The sequence below is a fragment of the Aspergillus sclerotioniger genome (genome assembly GCF_003184525.1).
Source record: "Aspergillus sclerotioniger CBS 115572 chromosome Unknown BO94scaffold_11, whole genome shotgun sequence".
NCBI classification, from domain to species: Eukaryota; Fungi; Ascomycota; class Eurotiomycetes; order Eurotiales; family Aspergillaceae; genus Aspergillus; species Aspergillus sclerotioniger.
In genome coordinates, this window is record NW_020291001.1 from 944,113 (window position 1) to 967,815 (window position 23,703).

The following is a 23,703-nucleotide window of genomic DNA, read 5'->3' on the forward strand; positions in this document are numbered from 1 at the left end:
GGTGGTTATTCTTGTGTGTTTTGCGTCTGCAGCCACGGTGTGTTTATGCAGGTACTATGTTTGCTTTTCACTTTGCGGGTTGTTGTAATTTGGTTTATGTCGGAAATCCTCCTACAGGATGTTCTAGTCTGTCAATGATATATGCCTCAAAAATTCTCCAGCTCCCCGACACACAAATCAAGGAATCTCAATAAACTTCGCCAAGATTCCCCCCGATGCGTTGATTTGCGGGGATAACTGTTTTCCCGTCGTGCCCCTGATCGGCCATCCTCGAGTCCAGTGACACAAGTATTGCTGTCATGGAAAGCGGTATTTTCTGCAGGTTGGGGACGGCTGACGCTAAATCCTGACTAGCAGTGTTCTTGCAGACTGTTCACGTTAACGAATCATGCAGCTGCCGCGTGTTGCAGAATACCTGGGTGGGACAACACTATGAGATGTCCGACGGCATGATATTAGTTTGAAAAATTTTGACTGAATCCTATGTATCCTCCGTCCAATTACCGCAACGTACGAGAGCATGGGACGGAGCAAAACGTCATCCTCTGAGTCTAAATCTAATGATGCTTGGTCTGCCTGCATCAAAAGTAGATCGACATCTCAACCTGCCGGGATAGGTGATGATCGGCTGCTCATGCAACAAAACTCTCCGTGGTGATGAATCCGACATGATCTCCGGTTAACGGCGGACACGGGATTGTGGTTCCAACATTTAAATAGTGGCTTGGTTGCCACAATCTCAGCTGACTTTCTTGACAGGCTTCAGACTATTCTTCATCTTCTTCTATTGTCTATCCATCATGAGAACCGCCTTCGGTGTCCTGGCCGGGGCCACCACTATTGCCCTATCCCAAGCAGCCAGCCTCGCGGACGTCTGTACGACCAGCCACGCAAAGGCATCCCTGCCGAGCAGCGATGACATTGATGGCCTCGAGATCGACTCTTCCTCCATCACGGCCAGTGCTGTCTACAACGCTTCATCTTCGGGTAGCTATTTCTTCCCCGGCTCTTCTTTCAGTTACTGCAATGTCACCCTCTCGTACACTCGACCGGGTCTGGACACGCCGTACTTGTTAGAGTTTTGGCTGCCTGCACCAGAGGACTATCAAAACCGCTGGTTGTCCACCGGTGGTGGAGGCTTCGCAATCAACTCCGGTACCAGTTCCCTTCCCGGAGGTGTGATGTATGGAGCTGCTGCCGGCATCACGGACGGCGGCTTCGGCAGCTTCGATACCCAATTTGATGCCGTATTCCTCGAAGCCAACGGTACCATCAACTACCAGGCATTGTATTCGTTCGGGTATCTAGCTCACCACGAACTGAGCGTCGTCGGCAAGGCATTCAGCCGGAACTTCTACGGTCTCGGTGACGCCAAGATCTACGCCTACTACCAGGGCTGCTCGGAGGGTGGCCGTGAAGGTTGGAGCCAAGTTCAACGGTATGCAGACGAGTGGGATGGGGCTGTCATTGGCGCCCCTGCCTTCCGGTACGGACAACAACAAGTCAACCACCTCTACCCTAACGTGGTTGAACACACCATGGGATACTACCCTCCTACTTGCGAATTGGAAAAGATCGTCAACTTGACCATCGCTGCATGCGACGCTCTAGATGGTCGTGTCGATGGAGTGGTTGGTCGTACGGACCTGTGCAAGTTGCACTTCAATGTCAACTCCACTGTCGGCGCCCCCTACTCTTGCCCTGCATCCACTACCACGACTGTGCTGAAGAAGCGCACGTCCATGAGCAACTCCACACCCGCTCAGAACGGCACCGTCTCTGCTCTCGGCGCCGCCGCGGCCAGTAAGATGCTGGATGGCCTCCGCACCCTGGATGGCCGTCGTGCGTACATCTGGTATCAACCCTCATCCACATTTGACGATGCCGCCACCCAATACAACTACGACACCAACCAGTGGGAGCTAGATATCACCTCCCTAGGCGGCGAATGGGTAGCTCGCTTCTTGGAGCTGCGCGATGCAGATAACCTGTCGACCCTGGACAACGTCACATACGATACCTTGACGGAATGGATGGCGCTCGGCTGGCAGCGCTACGAGGATAGTCTCCAAACAACATGGCCGGATTTGACCCCATTCCAATCCGCCGGTGGAAAGGTCATCCATGTACACGGCGAGTCGGATCCTAGTATTCCTACTGGTTCATCGGTCCACTACCACGAGTCCGTCCGTCAGATCATGTACCCTGGGATGTCCTTTAATGAGAGCTCCGAGGCGTTGAATGAATGGAATCGGCTTTACCTGATTCCTGGTGCTGCTCATTGTGCTTCTAGCACGACGCAACCTAATGGTCCGTTCCCCCAGACGACCCTTGAGACGCTCATTCAGTGGGTGGAGGGCGGCGTGTTCCCGACTCGTTTGAATGCGACGGTCCTGGCTGGTGAACATGAGGGCGAACAGCAGGAGTTGTGTGCTTGGCCGCTGCGGCCGTTGTGGAAGAATAATGGTACGGTCATGGACTGTGTGTTTGATGAGCCGTCTTATAAGACGTGGGTTTATGATTTTGATGCGTATAAGTTGCCTTTGTATTAGTGTGTACTCTATGCTCATGTGATGTTGGTACATTACATGATTCTATACATCCTACTCATGTACTTTACATTCCATGCAACAAGGAATTTATTTCAGCCGGATCCTCTTCATTCACATTCAAACATCACTTTCCGAAATCAAAGTATTACAGAAACCGAGCCCCGAAATAAACCCAACCGAGACTGAACCTAAATAAATAAACTTTCCCAGAACCTGTCCACGGCACATAATCGAGGCAGACCAACTCTATCATCCAATCTTGTCGCATTATACAGCAGCTTATCTCCAAGTGAACCATGTATCTATATAATAAGACAAATGGGTACAGGATCCACGCATTCAAACCGGGTTCTGGAAGATATCAACATAGATATGACATGCATGCGAAGCTTAAACAATTAAGCATGGATCGTGCCACAGCGTGTCTCGGGTATGAGATATGAGACATACTTGATCAAGCTAATAAGTTTCACTACATGCTTTGAGTAAGATCTATGATGACATAGAAATACACTATTTAAGCTCCTATGATATACATCTCATCATCCCTGAGCAGAATCCTGCTGTCCTGTTCTGATATCATAACTATGCCCTGGTCAAACTTCAACAGACAGGATATTCCAAGATGCAATTCTCAGTAACCAATGTATAGAATAGACCCAATATTCACATCCTCGGTTCTCACTATAGATCCCATATGACGAAGACGTGGTATTCATAAAATCTTCAAGCAACTAGTAAAAGCACCCCCACAACCTGTTCCAACTTCCACCTCCCCAACTCCTTCTATGACACCATACCTTCCACCCTCCCATCCCAGATCAATATAAACCCCCTCCACTTCCGCCTCTACCCCAAGCTCTACCCCAACTCTCTTCCCCTCCCAACTCCCATCCTCAACTTAACTTTAACCCAGGAACTACCAAACAACCACCTACCCCTTAAATCTCTTCTATATAAACATGCCCATCCGAACAACCCCGGCAACACCCCAAACCCTAACCCCCCACTACCCAACCCCCACCCGCACCCTCGCAAACCCCTACCACGAACCAGCCCCAATCCTCACCCTGATCAACAAATTGAATCTAACCCCACATATCGAAGGTGGTTACTTCGCTGAGACAGATCGCGACGAAAGAGAAATAATCCCACAGCAAACTTCTACCGAATACCAAACAACAACACCACCAACACCCAAAACCAAAACCAAGGATAAAAACAAGAATGAAGATGATATCCGCTCCCTTAGCACAACAGTCTTCTATCTCCTCACTCCACAATCTCCCATCGGGGCATTCCATAGGAATAGGAGTAGGACGGTGCATACATTGCATAGGGGACGGGGAGTTTATGTTCTCTTACGGAAGAATCATTCGCCTCACAAGGAAGGAAAGGGAATGGATGGGGATATATCAATCGAGACATTCACCGTCGGACACGATGTCACTCGTGGGGAAAAGTTACAGTGGATTGTTGAGGGGGGAGATTGGAAGGGTGCGTTTTTGATTCCTGATTCTGATGGGGAAAGTGAGGGGTTGTTGGTTAGTGAGGTATGCTTTATTTATCTCTCTACCTTTGTTCTCTTTCATGGAGTTGGTGTTTTGAGGTGGGGAGGTACTGGACTATGCTAATAAATGAATACAGACTGTAATTCCGGGATTCGAATTCGCAGACCATGAGTTTTTGCAAAGGGAGGAGTTGAGGAACATGCTGGATGGGAGGGAGTTTGAGGAGGTGGAGTGGTTGTTGAGGGATAATTATACGCAGGGGGGTGATTTTCCTTGATTTTTCTTTTCTTTCTTGGTGGTGTTGGGTATGTAGTGGAACTTGAAGATTTAGGGTTCATCTGTTATGCTTGTGCTTCTTTTTGATGTTGACATACACAGACAGACCGGCACAGTGCTGTGGGTTTTGGTCTAGTTGGTAAGTTGTGTGACTGCTTAGAGGTTCCGCTTCAGAAGTACATTTAGTGGATTAGACGACATGAATTAGAGCAAGATAGTATTGAAAGTTTCCTTCCGCGGGATCCCATCTCATCTTATCAATCTACCAGCCGGATAGGAACCTAAAAAGATGATAACACGCATTAGATCAATCAGCCTGTACCCTTCTGCATTAACTACTTTCAATTAAACACTTCCTTGATGTATCTCACATAAATCGTGCCAGTATATTTACCGGATTAATCGCAACGTGTTGTTCCATAGTTGGTTTCGTGCCGTCGCGGTCCAACGGCTGCTTAGAAGTACCAATTGGACTTATGATTGTTCGATTTCGTTTGTCTTGAGTCTGTCTACCGGATCGCAGGGATATATCGCATTGACGGAAGGGTTGAACTGGCTGTGGCTTTATATCTATGACGAGAGAATAAAGCATAGGAGGACTTGAAAGTGAATGCGGACCGGCAGAGTAGACAACCTGGATCATGGTAGGGTGACGACTCATTAGCATTGATTCGCAGAGGTTCTGCCGGAACCAGCACCCCCAGTTCTATGAATTGAACCTTTTCGGTGAAATAAGTTGTTATTCTCTTGTAGTGTTCTTGCTGTTGTGGTAGTGGTGCAAGGAAGGGGTGCAATCAAGTCAAACACCCCTCCCATCGGTTGCTCCTCTTCCCCTCTCACTCTTTCACAACCGGGTGATAGCTGTGGTGGGTCATCAGCCTTGTTGGCCTTTCCTGTCAGTAACCTTGTGCTCATTTATATTGAATTTCAACCTCTGGGATTATGAGTGGTGGGCAGCCAGACACGTAACTATATACATTCCCTTTATTTCTACAAGGTGCAAGCCCACACCTGTACCACATAGCTTCACGCCGAGGTTTGGTGAAAATGCTCTAACCCTCTCGCTATAGAACCAGAGCCCACAAGCTATCTCCATCGCGCATAATGAAAATCTGCAGGGACCAGACAGCGCTGCCTCTCCCCGAACGCGTACACACCCAGCATCATGCCCGTAAAGGCAGCTCCCACCGCCGGGGCCGCAGTCATGCTGCGATTGTCCACCTCGCCTATCCATCGGATAGGTTCCTCCACCGGCTCCTCATCGGGGACCTCCTGGATTCCAAACCGGTAGCGATCCCCACACTCGACGATGAAACGGACATCCGACTGCAAATGGTGTAAATCGCAGTCCACCGGATCGTCCTGAACAGGCCGCAGCCGAACGAATCGCCTCCCATTCTTGCTGCGAACCCCGATGCTACTATACGTGAAATAGTTCCACCAGACCACGGACCCTGCCTCAGCGGCACTGTTCGTCAGATGGAAGGAAAGCCGGGTCTCCCAGGTACAGAATCGGTGGGTTTGCTTGCGAAGAAAAAGCGTCGGGCATGCCGGGTCGGAGAGGTTGTACGGACCCCCGTAAAGGCGGAGGTGATGTGGTCGCTCGGTGAGAGAGTAATCGCGGACGACGGGCGTGTTCTTGCGATACCATCCGAGCTGCAGGTCGCGGGCCGAGAAGTCATCATACCAGGTGACTGGAACGGACAGCTCGTACAGGTGGGGGCTGTCAGATTGGAGCGGAATCTTCTGGCCACAATTGACAACGGGCCAGTCGTTCTCCCAGTCAACGGGAACGAGAAAGGTCTCACGTCCTACGGCCGGCATGAGTACGTTGTGAATGGCAAGGCTGTAAACAACAGGCTGCACCCACCAAAGACTGATTCCTCCCAGCATTCATCCCTCCACACTGGTCGCACTCCAAGCAAGACAGCCCACCACTGTCCACTCGCATCTTCCACCAAGTCTGCATGTCCGGTGTTTTGGACAGCGTCGTCCTTCCCGTTCCGCCAAAGAGGATTTGCTGATCCCACTTCCCACGGCCCAAATGGACTCGTCGTGCTCCGACTGACCCATTCACAATGACCGCTCTCGGTGCCGCCCTCCGCTGTGAAGAGATAGTAGTATGAGCCCTTTTTGAAGATATGCGATCCCTCCGCGACACCGGAGGTTGACTCCCGGATGAGCTTGGGCTCTGAGGTTGACGCCCCTGTTTCTAGGTCGACAGTGACAATGTGAATAGCAAAGTCCTTGAGGTTTGCATTCGGGGTTCGTTCAAGCTTCCGATAAGTGGACGAGAGATAGACAGTGCCATCATCGTCCCAGAAGAGCTTCATATGCGTCAACTCGATTCATGAAAGACGGCATGGGTGACAGACATCTTGATCAAAACCAACCTGGTCAAAATACACCGGGTCCGACCATGACTCCGAATCCCAGATATCCGTGGTCTTCACGTAAAACCCGCGCGGCCAGACACGGTCATCGTCTTGGGGCCGATACCGCTGGAAACAAGCTGCAAGAATATAAAAGACCCCATTATGATACCGCAAGGTAGTGGCCCACACTCCACCACCCGGCTCCGGAGTCTGGATCTGGATCTGACTGGGTCGGGTAAGGGCATGGCCGATGAGAGCCCACCGGATAAGGTCTGTGCTGTGGTAGATTGGCGCCCCAGGGAAGTATTCAAAGGAGGATGTTACGAGAAAGAAGTCTCCTCCGACCCGGATGATCGAGGGGTCGGGATTGAAACCTGGCAGAATGGGGTTGTTATACATGCCGACCTACATGAATGTGAGAGAACGGGCCGCGCTTGGTGCTGGGTTTAAGCCACTTTATGTCTCGTGGTACCAAAGGATGATTGGTGGAGAAATACATGAGGGGAAGCCCGCCAAGTGTTACCCCGGATTCAAGCGAAGTCATACACACGAATTATGGGCGATGACGATCCCTACCCACTAAGATGCTCAGAGACAGGCAAGTGTGTTTTTGCGACAATTATACCATTATATTCGACGTGAGTATGTGCTACTCTACAACAGGTCCAGCCCAGCTACTTGTGAGCGTCAGTATGAGGGCCAACTTGTTGGTCAATCTAGCCAAGGGATTGCTGAGGTTGTACTATATTTGGTATCCCAGACACTACGCCGCGCGGGTTTGTCGTCGGTGTAGCCAACAAGGCCACCCATACGGAACAGCCGTGAAATGTGTCTCGAAGCTCCACGGCTTCTTGGGATCCACCTGTTCGATCTCATAGTCACGGATAATCGTGGCCGTAAGCTTCGAGATCTCAAAGTGTGCCAAGTTTCGTCCGGGACATTGGTTGTACCCAGCTCCCCACTGGTGATGTCAGTGTGACTTTCTCGGCTAGGAACGATAACAACTTACGTGGATAAGGTACGGGTCCATCTGTTTGGCTCTCTCGGGGTCAAGCCACCGCTCAGGATTGAAGTCGTTGCAGTCAGAACCGAAAAGATCCGGGTTGCGGTGGAACGCCCAGGGATTAATGCTCAAGATTGTCTATTCGGGAACATTAGTCTAGTCCTTCTATGCTGCAGCAAGGTCAGTGACATACCCCTTCCACGAAATGTCGCCCGTCGATGGTGAGACCGCCCGCAGGGACAACGCGAGGCAATCCTGTGCCGGTCGCCGAGTGGTAGCGGTAAGTTTCCTTGATCTGCAATCATCAGTAAATCGTTTGGTGATGATCTTGAACACCTACACATCCTTGGAGATAAGGCAGCTTGGCTGCCTCTGCATACGACACCACCCGTGAGAGGTCACCACGAGAGTGTGCTCCGTCGATCTCCTCCTGAAGCTTCTGCAGATACTGTGGATGATGGATCAAATAATAGAAGAATGCCTGTAACGTGGCACTGGTGGTATCGGCGCCAGCGCCAATATTAGCAACGGCAGCACCAAAGACCTCTGCTTCGTCCATGCGATCGGGGTACTGGCGACGGACATGAAGCCACCGCTCCATCATATCGAGGCGAACATCGGAGTTCTTCTTCCGACGGTCAATGGCTGACAAGCAGGTGTCGAAAATGTGAGACGAAGGCTGCAGACCCAGTCGACTGAGAAGTGGGTTTCCAAGGGTGAGGTTGTGCAGCCACACGTAATGCCCCATGATCGCGATGTACAGGGCCAAAGCGCGGGTGTTGGCAATGGCATTTCCAATGTCGGTCCCGGTCTCCAGGAAGCGGAACGGACTGGAGAAAGTTACTTCGCCGACGACATCAAAGGCAAAGTAGTTAAACCAGCGGTCGAACTCGACGGGCTGGCCGGACGCGATCAGCTTATCGAACTGGTCCTCCAGGAGGGCTAGCAGCGCATCCACATAAGGCTCGGATTTGATGATGTTCGAAAGTGCATATCCTGAAGCGACGTTACGGGACTTGCGAATGTGTCGCTGGGGGTCCAGCTCCGACATTTGATTCACATAGTGATAGTCGGGCAAGCTGAAGATGGAATACCAAGGGCCCTGTGCGTTTCAGTGTGGGTCAATATCCGACTGACTGGAGGGTTCTACCTTGGCAATGTTGGCATGGAGCAACAAGCGCACTGCATCCGGATGGGCGACGCTGACCTCGTTATCGGCGATGCGAACAAAGCTGCCTGTTTGACTTAGTGAATCTCCCGCTTTCGATTCGGGTGCACGGACCATGTTTGCGATGGAGCTTCACGATCTCCTGTTCCGTGTGGCCTTTGATCAGCTGATAGACCTGCCACAGACTAGAGAACGACGCCAGCCATGGGCCTGGAATATCCCGGATGGAAGTGGCATAGCGTCTCTTCAAGGCAACCACCGCGATGAGGCCGAGAAGCAGGAGAGGCAATGAGACGTGCAGCGAGGGCAGGGTCCCATGCAATAGGGCCGACAAAACTTGGACGGACATGCTGGTCCTGGTCTCGCGTCTTACTGGAATTCAGGAAAATCCGAGCCGATCCCTGCAGGCTACCTATATTTATTGGGCCCTCGTGGGGGCGAGGCACGAGACGCACCGGTGGTTTTAGTGGCAGCTAAAGCCTGCGCTAACGGCAGCACCATCAGTGTGCAGTTTTTGTCATACGGCAATGGAGCCCCATGAGCCTGGGTTGAGCTTTCTTCACGGTGATTCACTGGACTCTTCTGAATTCTGGGATTAGCAGACAAGAAATCTTATGATTTTCCAGCCAGATGGCTCACCCTGGGCAGGCCTTGTGTGGGCAATGGGCATGGCAGATGTCGAGTGGGGGTGACGGGACGCCAGGACCAATCGCTCCGCGGAAGCGAAGGCTTAGCCGGCATTTGCACGAGGCGAGAGGCCCGGGCTCCTCGGCCAATCTCCATCCATCGCGTCCAATAGTGTTCGCACCAAGGATTTCATGACGTGAAGGATTCGTGGATCCAATGCTGTCCGAGAATTGATGGCAGACACGAACAACGACGAACCATTGTTCGCATCCAGCAGGTGCCAGGCCGATCTCGACCAGATAATGTCCACCCAAGCAAGGCTTTGGCCCGCGGGCCGGCAAGAAGCCAAACTCTTCCGTCCGAGATTGGGTTTCGGGCCCACCGCCCAATTATGAAATTCCCCATCCCTTGCAACAATGAATCCCCCTGTATTCCTGCAGAAGCTCGCTAGACACAACCCCTCCATTTCTCTTCAATGCTTCTCCCTCCAGTTCATCTGCTGATTATTCCGTCAATGCACTACGGTTCCATATAACGGTCGACATGGGGTCGGGGAGCACATTCCAGCTCACGCCCGAATTCCTGGCGCAGGACCGACGTCCCCAGGCCAGGATCGGGATTGGGGTTGTGACAGCACTGTCGGGCATCGTTGTCTTGGTTCGCGTGTATGCTCGTTGGTTCATGATCCGCAGCTTTGGCTGGGACGATGGCATCATCTGCATTGCAATGGTAAGCCCAAGACAAATTGACCTGCAGCCGCTGACCATGCTAGTTGACCAATATCGTCGTCATGGCACTCTCACTTGAAGTCCTCCGCTACGGTGCCGGTCTCCATGTCTGGGCCCTTGATGTCGCCCAGACACCTCTGCTCTACAAATGGCTGGTTGCAGCTCAGCTGGTGTACATGATCGCTCTATGGATGTGTCGTTTATCCGGATTGGCTTTTTACCGTCGACTAAATCCGATGCCACAATTCCAGATATACTTGCGAGTCTCCTTTGCCTATGTAACGGCCGTCATGGTTGCACAGGTTCTTATCATTGCCCTTCAGTGTATCCCGCTTGCTGCGCTCTGGGGTGGTGCCGAGGGGAAATGTCTGGGATCGAAGACAGTATTCATTTCCACCGCTGCGATGACGATTATTTGCGACTCGCTCATTCTTCTCCTCCCGGTGAAGATCGTGTTTTCCATCAAAGCGAACGCCACACGAAAGGCCGCATTAAGCGTGGTACTATGTTTCGGTATTTTGTAAGTCTCCCCAAACCTTTAATGTCTAGTCACTAACCCATTTCGATAGTGCCGTCATGTAAGTAAACCCATAAGTCCATCCTCCAAAGCCCCTACCATATCCGCCAACATCATAACTAACACCCACCAGGACCTCCGTCTGCCGCATCGTCTCCATGATCCCCGCTATCAATGAAACCGACGCAACCTGGTATTTTTCCGTCGTGATGGTCTGGTCCGACACCGAAGTCAGCACCGCCATTATCGCCTTGTCCCTGCCTGCCTTGAAAGGTCTAGTTGGAGCCGTTGCAGGTAGTACACGAAAGGGAACTTCTCAAGAACAGAGCGGGAGTAACGGCCACGACCTCAATCTGGAAAACGTTCATCGTGACATGCACGACAACTATCCGGCCGATCGTATTAGCATCGGCGATAACGCAAGCCAGGACCCGATCTGGGTAGATGAGAGCGTAGGAGGAATTCATGTCAAGAATAGCATCCGTGTTAGTGTCAGCGATCGATAAAGCTGGACTACCACTACCAAGAATATATTGGAGCTGCCGTGGATACTTTCGGCGCAGAGTACAACGGGTTCAAGATTCAACGTCCGGGCTAATATTTCACCATCGGGTGGAGTCACCTAACCTGATCCAGCTGCATGTAAGACCGCAATGAACAAGCATGCTTGAGTCGCTCGGTCTGGATCGTGGATGATTGTTCCTTCCCTCGGCCATCAATGCGATATCCACTGTTGGACCCTTCTACATGCCTCAAGAACATAGCCAAGGGCTCTGTGTTGCGCTAATGGAATAAACGCAGTAAGAAAAATACAGATTGTGATGGATGATTTCATCGAACTATAATCAGCCCGGTCCAATGGGTTCCACGTCATTCCGTTGCCTGACACAGTGTCAGGAGAAATGAGGGAAAATTGCGGTCCATTGCACTGCTTTGTAGACATCAGCGGGCATTGAGGAAAAGCAATAGAACACCAGAACGATCAAACTGACTCGCGCGATAATGTACACCCAACCCAGGCCAAACGACACCACAATGAAGGTCCCCAAAGCCCTCCACACGCCGGAAGACCAAAGGGATGTGCAGGAAAGTAGACTTGGTGTAGTCACCAGGACCACAGGGGCGCCAGTCGCAGTGACACTGAAGACCCGCCAGAGGATTTTGACTGTCTTCGATGGAAACTCCCAGTTCCAAGCGATGAGATGGAAAACAGAAAATACTATGGACGTAATGTTGCAGATCACGGAGTCCCAATACACATGATCTCTCATACTCCATACTGAAAAGTAAAATTCAAGAAGAACTTGGAAGCTCTGAGCCCCGTCCTCATTCCGCGCACTTCTCGCCAATCTATTCGATAGTCCCAATCTGTCATGCAGAGCTCTCGCATTCTTCGGGTCCAGAGGATATATGAGGGTTGCACGCTGAACCCCGAATGGCTTATCCCACCACAATCCGTACATGACCAGGGCACAGGGGATAAAAGCCAGTGTCATCAGCTCGAGCTCGGTGAGTGGCAGACCCGCGGCCGCTCGCGCGATACTCTGGATGACCAACCACCCGCATTGAAGGATGGCCAACCCCTTGGTAATGGCATCCGATGCTGACGCGTTGCGGATGTCTTCCTCCTTTACGAGAGGCAGGCCTCGGTTCTGTATATGAGCATCATCCGTTGCTGGAAATAGCCCCATTCGCTCCAGGATACCTGCTGAGTGTCAGAGTCGGTGCTACAACCTTCCATTTTGAGTCAGTCAGCCAGCCAGCGGTATCTCACCCAAGTCTACCCTATGGAGGATATAAGACTTCAGCCCATCGTCTACACTATGGCCTGGCGCAGGACCGCCCTCCAGCGCCTCTACAGGCGCTGCCCCCGAAGTCGGTAGCTCGTTATTGTGAGCGGCACCATCACGATGTCTGAGCGCTTGAGGAATCGCGATCCGGTAACCACCCATGCAGGCGTAAAAAGCGTGAGTCATGGTGAATCCGAGATGTTGGTATTCCTTGAAGATTTCCCGGGCCTTCATGAAATCTTTAAATGCCACGGCAATCCCGATCTCTGGAGCAATAGCAATCAAGGCCATCCACCGGAGCTTTCGACCCCAGAGCCGCCGGAGAGGAGCTGTAGGCCAGAAAGGGAGCCAGCCCCAGGCGGTATGGCAGCCTGCCTCGCTCTCCTCGATGCTTGGTATATTCAAGTGCACACACTTCCAGGAGCAGATGATGAAGACGGATAAACAACTGAAGAGAATATCGGATGTACCTCGGGTAGTCGGAGGGGAAACCCATCCTACTCGCTCCTCTGCCGGGGCTGCCGCGGTAACATTCTGGCAGTGGACTGGGCGGCTCATCCAGAGTGATAGGATGGTGAGGTGGAGGGGGAGAGTCATGCTGATTCACGAGAGTGCTGGTCTGGTTTACCACGTCAGAAGAACAACAGCTGCAGCGCGGTCCAGTCCTGGTCCACCTGAAAGACTCCTTATCTGCTAGGTTACTGCCATGTACTGTCGATGTGCATTCGCATCTTCGAGACAAACTCGAACAGGCCAACCTGTTAATCAAGAAATAGCAGGGCAGGTTATTATATTGGAAAGCAATCCATCCCTCCACACCACAATGGAGGGCATGTCGGGGGCCTAAATAGGACCAGACCATCTGACTGCTCGCATCCACAATAAAGCTGAATCCAATGCTGTGTTACCTTTTAATCGCTATATCCTAGCCAAACCAGGATTCGCGACTCAGATACTCCCCTCATCATCCTTGCAATACAGCATGCCATTGGTGGTTCGGGAACCATCACGATCACCGTGTAACCTCCGTCGACCTGCCTCCTGCTTATTGGGTCCTCCTCCCAGGGTTCATTGGGTTTATTATGAGGGGTATTCGGTCTGTCCGAAGGACGAAATGCCGAGATTCGAGATTTCTCAGTCTTCCGGGCGCACGGTTCTTGGATGTTAGATAACACACCCACTGCTCCGGGTAGAGAAAGAGCTGAACTGGAATAGAAATACTTCATACTCTCTTACCAGGATGGGACCAGCTAACCTGATTTTTCTCTTGATATACAACGAACCTGCGTACTGTGAGGACGTCCACCTACCTATCCCTGTGTCTCTATCTAAGTAAGCTTCTAAGTGTTGCACGTTATAAGCTACTGAGCATAATCCTCGTCGCCGAGTTGGTTACTTGTGTAGGAAGGATCATGTGACTCAAAGCGCACCAACTAAGTCTGGATCCTGACACTTACTACTATTCTCAAGGCACATTCGGAGCAGTACTATTCAGTAATTTGATATAACTGGCTCTTCTTTTTATATATACCCGTGCTGTGCAGATGTAGTTATTATTTATTCTAATAAAGTTGCATGCTTGACTCTCCATCTAACATGATTAATTTCTTATCAAGATCTTCTATCTGGAGCTTGAATCTAAAATAGTATCTTTCTTCTAGATAGCAGCTCCTATGTATGTGAGACTAATGTATAACTAGTTACTGTTACTGTTACTGTTACAACTTATTATATTATAGTCTCTTGAGTAAGTAGTACAAGGATACACTAACTACTGGTCTACTACTTACTATTTGATTAGTAGTGTAAGATTAATAGTACCCCTACTCACATCTATGATGAATTATGTTTACTTGAAGTCTAGATTGAACGGTATCTCAAAGTAGACTGTTATAGTTACAGTTACAATAGGAATTGAGTCTGTGGGCTGGAAGGCCTCTAATCTTCTTATTGATGTAGAGCTTTGCTTGGGGATGAGGGTTTGTTTTTATGTAATCTGTAGGTTATCCGGATTGGTATATTAAGCGTTCCTTATAAGAGGGTTCAATATAAAGCTTGCGTATGAGATCATGGTTGATTTATCTGTTGTGTGATAGAGGGTTTGTAGCTGGGTGGTAAATGCACAAGGGCTCTGTCCTTTCTGAGGTATTATTATGGTCTGTCCGTCTTTGAACTGGAGCCAAGGTTCAACCCAGATGCATGGGTAGTCAGCATTGCAGCTGGTAGGCAAAGGCTGAGCCGCTATTGAGCAGGCCAAACACTCTATATAGTGAATCGTGGCCCCGAGAATGGGATTTACACCTGTCTTTCTCATAAATGTATACATGGTATCCACCACCCCAAGCACTCAGCAAAACACATCAATCACGCTCCGCGGCTCGCTGTACCTTCCTATCGGAACATATTCCACGTCCTCAAAGCCCATCGACTTGGGTCCGCCCAGCTCCATACCCCGTGGGGTATCCGTCCATCGAGGTGACGTGGCAATGGCAATGATCACCACCTTGAGACCATATTTGAATTCGGGTGTGCCCAGTCCAGCCCCTGTCTCGGCATCCAGCACGGCAATGAGGTCTGGGACTGCGGCTAGGACTCTCTTCTCGCCGCCGTCGAGAACCGCCTCGACAAAGGCATTCTCATTCTTGAACGGAATGTCCATTGTCGCTTTGCTCCCGTCACGAAGTCGGCCATCCACTTCCAATACCCCGTATGAATGACCTGTCTTTAAGACCCGCGAGACACTGACTACCTTGCCCTCGCCTAGAATGGCTGCACTGTCTGGTCCTCCTACCTCCTCGATGATGCGCTTCGCCTTGTCGGTGATGTTCTTCTCCAGAGCCACGGCCCTTCCGATCCACCAGGCCAGCGACACTGTGTTTGTGATGGCCTGTTGTCGAACAATTCGTGCTGTCTTCGGAGGTCCAGCACTCCCTGCCCGACATCCCATTTCCACGACCGATGCGCGCAATGCCCTATCTACCAGTTTATCTGTCCGTGTCTTGGTCATGGTGATGAACGAACCGTCTCCACTAGCGATCGTTGTAGGCACCAGGGCCTCTCCACGCGCAGATCCATATACATTCGGCGTAACCTGCCACATGGTCGGATATGCCCTGCCCATGTAATCTGCATCTAAACAAGGGACTCCGTAATGCGCCGAGACACCCAAATTGACCATGCCATTTCCACCACCGATCTCCAAAGCCACGAAACCCGACACTGGGGGACTTCCTGTAACCCGCATCAGCTCGTCATGCGCCTTGAGACATTCACTGTTCTCGAGTCGCTCCATGCTGACCTCGGGACTACCCATGCAACCGGTCCAGCCGACTAGGGCTTCGTCCGGGAGGAAGTCGGGAGAAACCACCTTGATGGATCCGGGGTGTTGATGGAGGAAGGCTTTGGTTTTGAGGTATTCCTGGTAGGGATCGCCGCCGCCGCCACAACCGAGGACTTTGCAGCCGCGGGAGATGAAGTCGAGGTCTGTGGGAGAGATGATCCATTGTTTGTTTTGGATGTAAGGACGGTAGTCGTGCAGGTTGTGTGCTTTTCCTTCGACTGAGTTGACTTCCTGGACTAGATTCTGGGTAGCATCTACATCCAAGAACTCTTCCTCCGGGATGTCAACAATCTTATCCCGGGATGGATTGTGGGCCACCATGTCCAGCTCGCCGACAGCCCGCACAACAATCCGTGCCTTGGCCTCGACATACTGGATAGGCAGCATGATCACCTCGGCAATCTGAACTGTATCTGGCCGAGCACCATTGCCGATGGCTTTTGCAATTGCCAGTTTTGACACCGTCTCCTGTGCATCTTTCACCGAGCAGTTGGACGTGTCCACGACGGTATCAATCACTCCTGAGACACGCGAGATAGCAGCCCCAACAGCATTGGCCACCTCGCCGCCCTTGACGGTCTGTACCCTGCGAACACCGGCGAGAGGCTGATCGGTGCGGATGATGGGGGCACCGCCGCCGACGATGAGGACGTCCACGTCGTCTTTCTGGATCTTGGTGCGGTCGACGAGCTCTTCGATTTTCCGTTGCATCAAGGATTGAGCTTGGGTAGCCATGTCCGCCGTGATAGATACCAGATTCGATGGGTCTCCCATTCCCTCGAGAGGGTTGTTCCCCGTCAGGCCCTTCATCGCCGATGCCACCATGATATCCGTGGCCGTCAGATACTCTCCACCAAACAGTCGTGCATTGTCCAACAGCTCATGGGCGACACTATCCGGACCAACGGAGCATTCTTCATCAACCCCAATCCCCCGAATGATACTCCCTCCTCCCAGTCCTATACTTTCCACCGCCGGCAAAGCAAAATTCGTCCTGACACCACCGACCCAACTCATGACCGAGCTCATGTGCGGCAACCCATTCGGCAACAACAACCCACTATCCGACGTCGTGCCCCCAATATCAATCACCACCAACGGATCCGTGCGCAGCCCATCTCCTTCCGTAGCAGCAGCACGCCAAAGAAACTCCCCTCCTCGAATCGAATTCGTCGGCCCCGAATTAAACGTCCGAATCGGCAGATCCACCGCCTCCTCCACCCCAAGCACACTGCCATCATTCTGCGTCAGATACAACGCACACCCCCCATCGGGGAAAGCCTCCTCCATGGCCCTCCGAAACCCATCAATCGTCCGTTCGGCCAACGGCCTCAAACTCGCATTGAGAATCGCCGCATTCTCCCGCGCCAGAAACCCCAGCCCTGACACCTCATGCGACAACGTAACCCTCACTTTCCCCCTCCCCATCCCAACACTGGCATACTCCTCCATCTTTTTCACCAACACCTCCTTCACCCTCCCCTCCTGCCCCCCCTCCAGGGGAGCATACATCCCCACAACAACCACATCCCTCACCCCATCATCCACAATCCCCTCCGCCACCCTCTCCACCTCCCCCTCATCCACACTACTGATCTCCCCGCCGGAGATCTGCCACCCCCCGTGACAAAAGAACTGTCTCGGTGCCTCAATTCTCTTCCGTAGATCGGTCGGGAAATCAGTAAACGGGGGAATCGCCCTCCCGAACCCTTCATCAGGCCCACCACATAATCTTACCACCGTGACGCGTCGTAATAAGGGGGAGCGTTGCACCACGGCGTTCACGAAATGGGTCGTTCCGATGATCACGCATTCGATGGATGAGAGGGGGATGTTTGCGGTGGCGATAACCGCGCGAATACCGGCCGTGATACCCGTGGTGACATCGGGGGTGGTGGGGGCTTTGTGCGAAGCGAGAATGGCGAGCGGGGAGAGGTTGAGGAGGACGGCGTCGGTGTTGGTTCCTGGGCGGGTTCGGTTAGGTTAGTTGCATTGGACAGGGAGGGGAAGGGGAAAGGGGGGGAAGGGGGGATGGGGGAAATATACCGCCGACATCGACACCTAGACGGTAGCGGTGGTGGTTGGTTACACGGTCCATGGGTACCTAGGAATTGAATTGAGGGGAAGAGGTCATGGATGGTGATACAGATGACTAAATATTGGTAGGACGAGGAGGAAGTGCTTATCATGCGGGGTCGTCGATAGGATAGGATAGGATAGGAGAATCTCCGTCCTCATCGGAATCGGAGGCCAATGATAGTCCCCGCTCATATCGATGATACCACATCCCTGTCCGGGTTCTAGACTGGCGCCAATGTAACAATTCTCGAGGCCTGGTGCGTCTGGTCGCTTGTTGCGGTAAAGAGCAAGCCAACAACGCGTAGTAATAGGAAAAGTGCGTGGTTTGTGGAAAACAGCAAAATGCCTTCTCCGCAGATCTTAAGGACGTGTGTTGCCACTCACGGCAACCTCTCCGACCACGCCCTTTTCTCCCCACAGTATGTCACACCGGATACCGGCGCTGGTTGCACAGCTACGGAGGAAAATAGTCCCATGATGACATTCAATTCAGTCAGGCTAGATGGGTGATGCAGCATACATTACATTATGATTGGTAGTCAATAGCTAACCGCTCAGATGGCCCCCCTCTCTCTACTGTGCGCGCAACAAAACACAAGCATTCCTCCCCATTGAAAGTAAATAAAAAAAAAAACCATCATGCAAAGTGTGGCGCGTTAAGAAACAGTCCCATCAGAATCCCACCCAACGTACCCGCAATCGGGATCGTCATGATCCATGCCAGCAGCAGCAGTCCGACACGCTGGAAGTTGACGGCCTTGAACGTCCCATTGCACAGACCAACCCCCACGGTAGCCCCTGTGATGCACATCGACGTCGACACCGGCAGCGAGTATTGCGAAAACACAAGCACCGTGATGGCGGCCCCCATTTCCATCGAGCACCCCCGACTCGGCGAGTGGTAGGTAATCTTGTTGCCCATGACTAGTCTCTGTTAGTGATCATCCACCCACAGCAGCGAACCACTTACCCTTCATGATATTGTAGCCATAAGTAATCAAGCCAATCGAGATACACGCGGCCAGCACTGCCAACTGCCACACTGGGACCGGTGCCTTGGCTGCCGCCGCATTTCCGGTCGACCAGGCCGAGTAGATGACCGCCCAGGGCCCGACCGAGTTGCCGATATCATTAGCACCATGGGCAAACGACGCAGTGCAGGCCGTCAGCACCTGGACGAACGAATAGGTGTGCTCAACCTCGTTAGGGTACTTCTCCGCGTGGGCGTACACTCGCTGCATGCGCTTGCCTTCCGGGGTGCCTGAAATGCCGGTCTGGGCCGCGTGGATGTCGTAGTGCAAACCATACAGAAGGCCACACACAATCATCGCAGGGATGCGCTTCGCCAGTATCACCAGATTGTGCAGCTCGTACAGCTGACCGGCGCCCATGGGATTGTCACGGAGAGTGCGCATCGCCCAGCCGATGGGTCCGCGCTTCTTGAGCAACCGTCCCCGCAGTCGACGGTCGGATTGCTCCATCAGCTCCTTGTAGGTCAGTTGAGCTGATTCCCCGATCACCTGCCTCTTCTCGCCTTCTTCGCTGCGCGACTGGATCGACTCAATTCCGCCCTGCGTGCTCTTTTTGGCGTCGTCCCCGACGAGGGTATCCGGCGAGCGTGCGCTCAGGTCCTCGGAGCTCTCCTGAACAACAGCATAGTTGGGCACCTTGGCTTGCTCGGCAGTATCCACAGCGGGACGTGTCAGCAACATGGGCCCCAGGATGAACATCCACCACTTGACGCTCTGGTCCTTCTTGATGACACGGGAGTACACAAAGGGAACGAAGAAGATGGCGGACAAAAGGGCAACCCCGCCACCAGTACCCATGGTGACGGCTGCAATGTACCAACCAGGCTTCTTGGTGAGACCCAGACTAGGAGAACCCTTGTAGACGATGGACAAGGTGCAAATGGTGGCAGCGATGAGGAAGAAGAACGGCGAGCTGTAGACGGCCCAAGGTATGGGATTCTTGCGGATGAGCACAACCAACTTGATCAGCATGAAAATGGCAGCCGCAAAGCCTCCGGAGATAATGGGAGCCATGCCCAGCCCGGCAAAGATGGCTCCAAGTCCTTTGCCATTGTTCCATCCCCACTGTACATGAGAGGCGCCAACAGTGGCCACCCCGACACCTGCAACGGCAGAGATCAACGAGTAGGTCGACGAGACATGAGCCGAGTGCCGGGTGCACCACATAACCCAGGAGGAGGCAGCAGCCAGAGCACAAGTAAAAGCCAGCATCTGGACACCTGCGTTGTTCTGAAAGGCGGAGTTGGGGATGATGCCGTTCTTGATGGTATCCGCAGTGCGAGCTCCGACAGTAATGGCGCCAAGCATTTCGAAGACGGTGCCGAAGATCATGGCCTGACGGTAGGAGATGGAGCGGGAGGAGACACTGGTTGCCCAGGAGTTGGCCACATCGTCTGGACGCGGAGAGGGTGGTCAGTAGGGGTGTTCAACCCGTAATCAAAACCGTCCACTTACTTGCGCCGTTATTGAAGGCATCCAGCATGGCGAACAGGGTGCCGATGGCGAAAATGTAGTCGTACGCGTGCAGCACCGCCATGATGACTGTCTGGGGATCTATCTTTTGCAAGAGAGTGGTGAGAGGTTGACCGAAGCTGACCACCAGGAGGACACAGCGCGAGGGCGCACACTTTATGTGACCATGCCGGCCTGGCTGTGGCCGAAGGCCATTCACTGTGCCCAGGCCACGTGCCCGCCAGAATTTCCGGCAGGTTCATGTCCCGGACGCTGGCAACAGACACGTTCCTGGACGGAGGGCCGTGATTCGAAGCCGAGGCAGGCTTGGGACGGGGTTTCCCTTGATCTAAGTCGAAGTCTACGAGGTGAAGGGGGGTGTGACAGCCGTCGAGGGTGGTCAGAGGTAACTTCCAGCCGGTGGCAGTCTCGGCCATGGAAGGTTGCACGGCGGCCCTGCTGGGCGATGGCTTGGCCTGGGGCGGATCCGAGCAGTCGTGCCTTGGCCGGCCTTGGCGCCTGGGCGGAATGGCTGGCCCCACCGTCCTATCAGGGGCCATCCCCCGCCCACGTGCGGAGTTGGCTGGCTGGCCAATTGGGCCGACCATCTGCCACACTTCCAGAATACCTCTCCGACTCGCGGGCCTTTTGCTCTGCAGTAACACGGCCAGAGCGGGCGACTGGCTTGGCGGCAACACAACCGCAGGTAATCCTCCGATGTTCCGCCTACGACCAGGGAAGGTGCTCGTGTAACTCTACGCTTCGAGGCAAGGATCCCGACAATGAGGTATATTCTGATCAAAGTCAAAGTAAAGTAGTACGGACACACATGACATCATTCCCTCGCTCAAATGACGAATCACACGAGGCGCTCAGTTCACCGGGATGTTCCGCTCCAGATAACCGCTCCAGGTCGCCAGGCTGCGCTTCCACGTCGTGTTGGACGACAGCTGCAGGTCCTCGATCGCACTCGCATACTTGATCAGCGTCGCCTCCGAGTAGGCGGTGCCCATCAGAGCCAGTCCGTACGGCATCTTCGATCCCTTGTTGATGCCGGCTGGAAGCGTCACCACCGGATACCCGGCCTGGGCGGCAATCTCGACCGACGGAGCAAAGTCCGGCGGGGCCAGCAGCGCCGTCAGGTTGCGGCCCTGGTAGCGCAGCGCCGCGTCAATGCCCTCCTCCCGCGTGGTGCGCCGGCAGTACTCCAGCGCCTGCCAGTACGTCTCGTTCATCTCGCCCTTGGTGGCCAGCGACGCCAGGAAGCCGTCCTGGCCCGATGCAAAGGCCGGGTTGACGCCGGGAACACCACCCTCGCTACCCGCGTTGTCGATGTTGTACTGCACAATATCCTCCAGCGACCGCATGTTGGTGTTGTTCAGCTCCGCCAGGTAGTCCCGGATGTTGTTGTAGAAGTCCACCTTGATGTACGAGTACTCGGACTGGTTGGGGTAGCCACGCTCCGTGCCATAGTCCCAATTCCAGCCCTCCGGGTCGACAATGTCCTGGTAGTACGGCAGCTCCGTGCCGTTGATGATCGTGGCGCCGGCCGCCTCAATCAGCTCCAGCAGCTCGGTCAGCTGAGCGTTCTGGGCCGCATCGTTGTACTGCCAGAAAGACAACCAGGGCAGACCAAAGACCGCACCCTTCAGGGCCGACTTGTCCGTGAGGAACTGAGCATATCCACCGGCCGGGGTCTTGCCCTGCTGGGAATAGGTCTCATTGTCGCGAGGGTCAATACCGTAGATGGCATCGAGTGCGTATGCGGCATCCCGGACCGTCTTGCCAAAGGTGCCGACCGTGTCCTGGTGCAGAGACTCGGGGATGACACCCGCGCGGGAGGTCAAGCCAACGGTGGGCTTGATGCCGACAATGTTGCAGCGCTCGGCCGGGTTGATCACTGCATTCCCACGTTAGCGACCACCACATCCAACCGACCCTACACGGGACACTTACCACTGCCGTCAGTCTCGGTTCCCAGAGCAAAGGGCACCTGGTTGCTCGTAACTGCCACACCGGAGCCGGAACTACTGCCACCAGGGTTGACGGTGAAGTTGTAAGGGTTCCGGCACTGGCCACCACGGCCCGAATAGCCCTCCGAGTAGTCGTTGGATCGCATGTCCGCCCACTCACTGAGCGTTGCCTTGCCCAGGAGCACCGCACCCGCCTCACGCAGGCGGTGCACAACGTGGGAGTCCCGAGGGACCACAGAGCCCACAAGGGCCCAGCTGCCCGCCGTCGTCTCCATCTTGTCCTTACTGGCAATGTTGTCCTTGACCAAGAACGGAATGCCGTGCAGCGGACCCCGCACGGTGCCCTGCTGGCGCTCCTCGTCCAGGGCCTCAGCGATGGCCATGGCGTCGGGGTTAAGTTGCATCACCGCACTGCCTCACGTGTCAGCATGGCAGATCGGGCATAACGGAAGGTTGACCTACTTGGTATACGGCTGCACCTGGTAGATGCGCTCGAGGTAGCACTGCAGCAGCTGGACCCCGGTCAGACGGCCCGCCTTCAGCTCGGCCTGGATCTCGTCGATGGTGGCCTCCTCCAGCTGGAAGCCACGGCAGTCCCGCATGGGGAAGAGGTCCGCCCCATTGACGCCCAGCTTGGGGAAGTCATACGGGAAGGGACGGGTGTCGATCTGCTGGGCCACCAGACTGTCATTGAGGCCGGAGGCGCTGGTCAGAGCGGCCAGGCCGGTGGTGAGGAGCCAAGACGCTATCGAAGGCATCGCGGATCGTACACTGCAGATCGCTGCCACGTGGGAAGGAAATCGCAGGATGGGAGATGGGCAGAAGAAGCAGTCCGCGCGTGGTTGGTTGGATTTAAAGGCTGGGCAAGAAGCGCGAGCGAACCGCGTCCTGCAAGGGACGGCCGGGATTCAGGGGATCCTCGGCTTGTCGCCAACTCGTCGTGGTCTGGTGGCAGACTAACTGCAGACTATTGGTTTGACTGCAGGGGGTGTGATTGGTGGACAGGGCCGGGGATGGAGATGGAATAGATTAAGTGGTTGCGTAAAACGGTACCAGAATGGACGAGAAGGACGAGTGGGCTTGGGCGAATACGAGCCCCATCGGTCGGAGGGCTGCCTCGCCCAAGGCGGCAGCCCATCGGATGATCCTTCTGGATCGGCAGGTACATGTTCGTCCGAGCGTTCAGGTGCTGAATAAGTGGTGATGTCGCAGAGGAAGGTGTCCATGTGCATCAGCACCATCGCATCCAACTTGACAGATTGAGATCTCATCTGCATCTAG

At 53.5% G+C, this 23,703-nt stretch overlaps 9 protein-coding genes across 9 annotated transcripts; 3 read left to right on the forward strand and 6 right to left on the reverse strand.

The window, feature by feature from the left end:
• Nucleotides 1-800: 800 nt before the first annotated feature.
• BO94DRAFT_463791 (tannase and feruloyl esterase) lies at nucleotides 801-2,552 on the forward strand (the record flags this gene model as incomplete). The annotated part of the gene is made up of 1 exon (XM_025608036.1): nucleotides 801-2,552. One exon carries the CDS (start codon nucleotides 801-803, stop codon nucleotides 2,550-2,552), a length of 1,752 nt encoding a protein of 583 aa, XP_025468587.1.
• A 962-nt stretch (nucleotides 2,553-3,514) lies between these two features.
• Nucleotides 3,515-4,340, forward strand: BO94DRAFT_555986 (cupin domain-containing protein; the record flags this gene model as incomplete). Its single annotated transcript, XM_025613832.1, has 2 exons — nucleotides 3,515-4,105; nucleotides 4,200-4,340. 2 exons carry the CDS (start codon nucleotides 3,515-3,517, stop codon nucleotides 4,338-4,340), a joined length of 732 nt encoding a protein of 243 aa, XP_025468588.1.
• A 1,012-nt stretch (nucleotides 4,341-5,352) lies between these two features.
• Nucleotides 5,353-7,113, reverse strand: BO94DRAFT_565429 (glycoside hydrolase family 43 protein; the record flags this gene model as incomplete). The annotated part of the gene is made up of 3 exons (XM_025614495.1): nucleotides 5,353-6,150; nucleotides 6,210-6,666; nucleotides 6,715-7,113. The coding sequence occupies 3 exons, from the start codon at nucleotides 7,111-7,113 to the stop codon at nucleotides 5,426-5,428; spliced, it is 1,581 nt and encodes a 526-aa protein (XP_025468589.1). The 3' UTR covers nucleotides 5,353-5,425.
• A 213-nt stretch (nucleotides 7,114-7,326) lies between these two features.
• On the reverse strand, nucleotides 7,327-9,234 carry BO94DRAFT_490827 (cytochrome P450; the record flags this gene model as incomplete). Its single annotated transcript, XM_025609133.1, has 6 exons — nucleotides 7,327-7,675; nucleotides 7,724-7,855; nucleotides 7,911-8,012; nucleotides 8,058-8,819; nucleotides 8,868-8,953; nucleotides 9,000-9,234. 6 exons carry the CDS (start codon nucleotides 9,232-9,234, stop codon nucleotides 7,478-7,480), a joined length of 1,515 nt encoding a protein of 504 aa, XP_025468590.1. The 3' UTR covers nucleotides 7,327-7,477.
• A 568-nt stretch (nucleotides 9,235-9,802) lies between these two features.
• Nucleotides 9,803-11,556, forward strand: BO94DRAFT_490828 (uncharacterized protein). Its single transcript, XM_025609134.1, has 4 exons — nucleotides 9,803-10,241; nucleotides 10,285-10,760; nucleotides 10,810-10,818; nucleotides 10,891-11,556. The coding sequence occupies exons 1-4, from the start codon at nucleotides 10,056-10,058 to the stop codon at nucleotides 11,261-11,263; spliced, it is 1,044 nt and encodes a 347-aa protein (XP_025468591.1). The 5' UTR covers nucleotides 9,803-10,055; the 3' UTR covers nucleotides 11,264-11,556.
• BO94DRAFT_594537 (uncharacterized protein) lies at nucleotides 11,458-13,105 on the reverse strand (the record flags this gene model as incomplete). Its single annotated transcript, XM_025616204.1, has 2 exons — nucleotides 11,458-12,402; nucleotides 12,580-13,105. The coding sequence occupies 2 exons, from the start codon at nucleotides 13,103-13,105 to the stop codon at nucleotides 11,651-11,653; spliced, it is 1,278 nt and encodes a 425-aa protein (XP_025468592.1). The 3' UTR covers nucleotides 11,458-11,650.
• A 1,725-nt stretch (nucleotides 13,106-14,830) lies between these two features.
• BO94DRAFT_515248 (DUF917-domain-containing protein) lies at nucleotides 14,831-17,985 on the reverse strand (the record flags this gene model as incomplete). Its single annotated transcript, XM_025609913.1, has 2 exons — nucleotides 14,831-17,851; nucleotides 17,934-17,985. 2 exons carry the CDS (start codon nucleotides 17,983-17,985, stop codon nucleotides 14,895-14,897), a joined length of 3,009 nt encoding a protein of 1,002 aa, XP_025468593.1. The 3' UTR covers nucleotides 14,831-14,894.
• A 530-nt stretch (nucleotides 17,986-18,515) lies between these two features.
• BO94DRAFT_515251 (inorganic phosphate transporter) lies at nucleotides 18,516-20,534 on the reverse strand (the record flags this gene model as incomplete). Its single annotated transcript, XM_025609914.1, has 3 exons — nucleotides 18,516-18,890; nucleotides 18,937-20,391; nucleotides 20,453-20,534. The coding sequence occupies 3 exons, from the start codon at nucleotides 20,532-20,534 to the stop codon at nucleotides 18,604-18,606; spliced, it is 1,824 nt and encodes a 607-aa protein (XP_025468594.1). The 3' UTR covers nucleotides 18,516-18,603.
• Nucleotides 20,535-21,225: 691 nt separating this feature from the next.
• Nucleotides 21,226-23,462, reverse strand: BO94DRAFT_515254 (amidase family protein). The gene is made up of 3 exons (XM_025609915.1): nucleotides 22,885-23,462; nucleotides 22,406-22,833; nucleotides 21,226-22,349 (listed from the first exon to the last, which is right to left on the reverse strand). Exons 1-3 carry the CDS (start codon nucleotides 23,178-23,180, stop codon nucleotides 21,322-21,324), a joined length of 1,752 nt encoding a protein of 583 aa, XP_025468595.1. The 5' UTR covers nucleotides 23,181-23,462; the 3' UTR covers nucleotides 21,226-21,321.
• Between the last annotated feature and the right edge of the window lie 241 nt (nucleotides 23,463-23,703).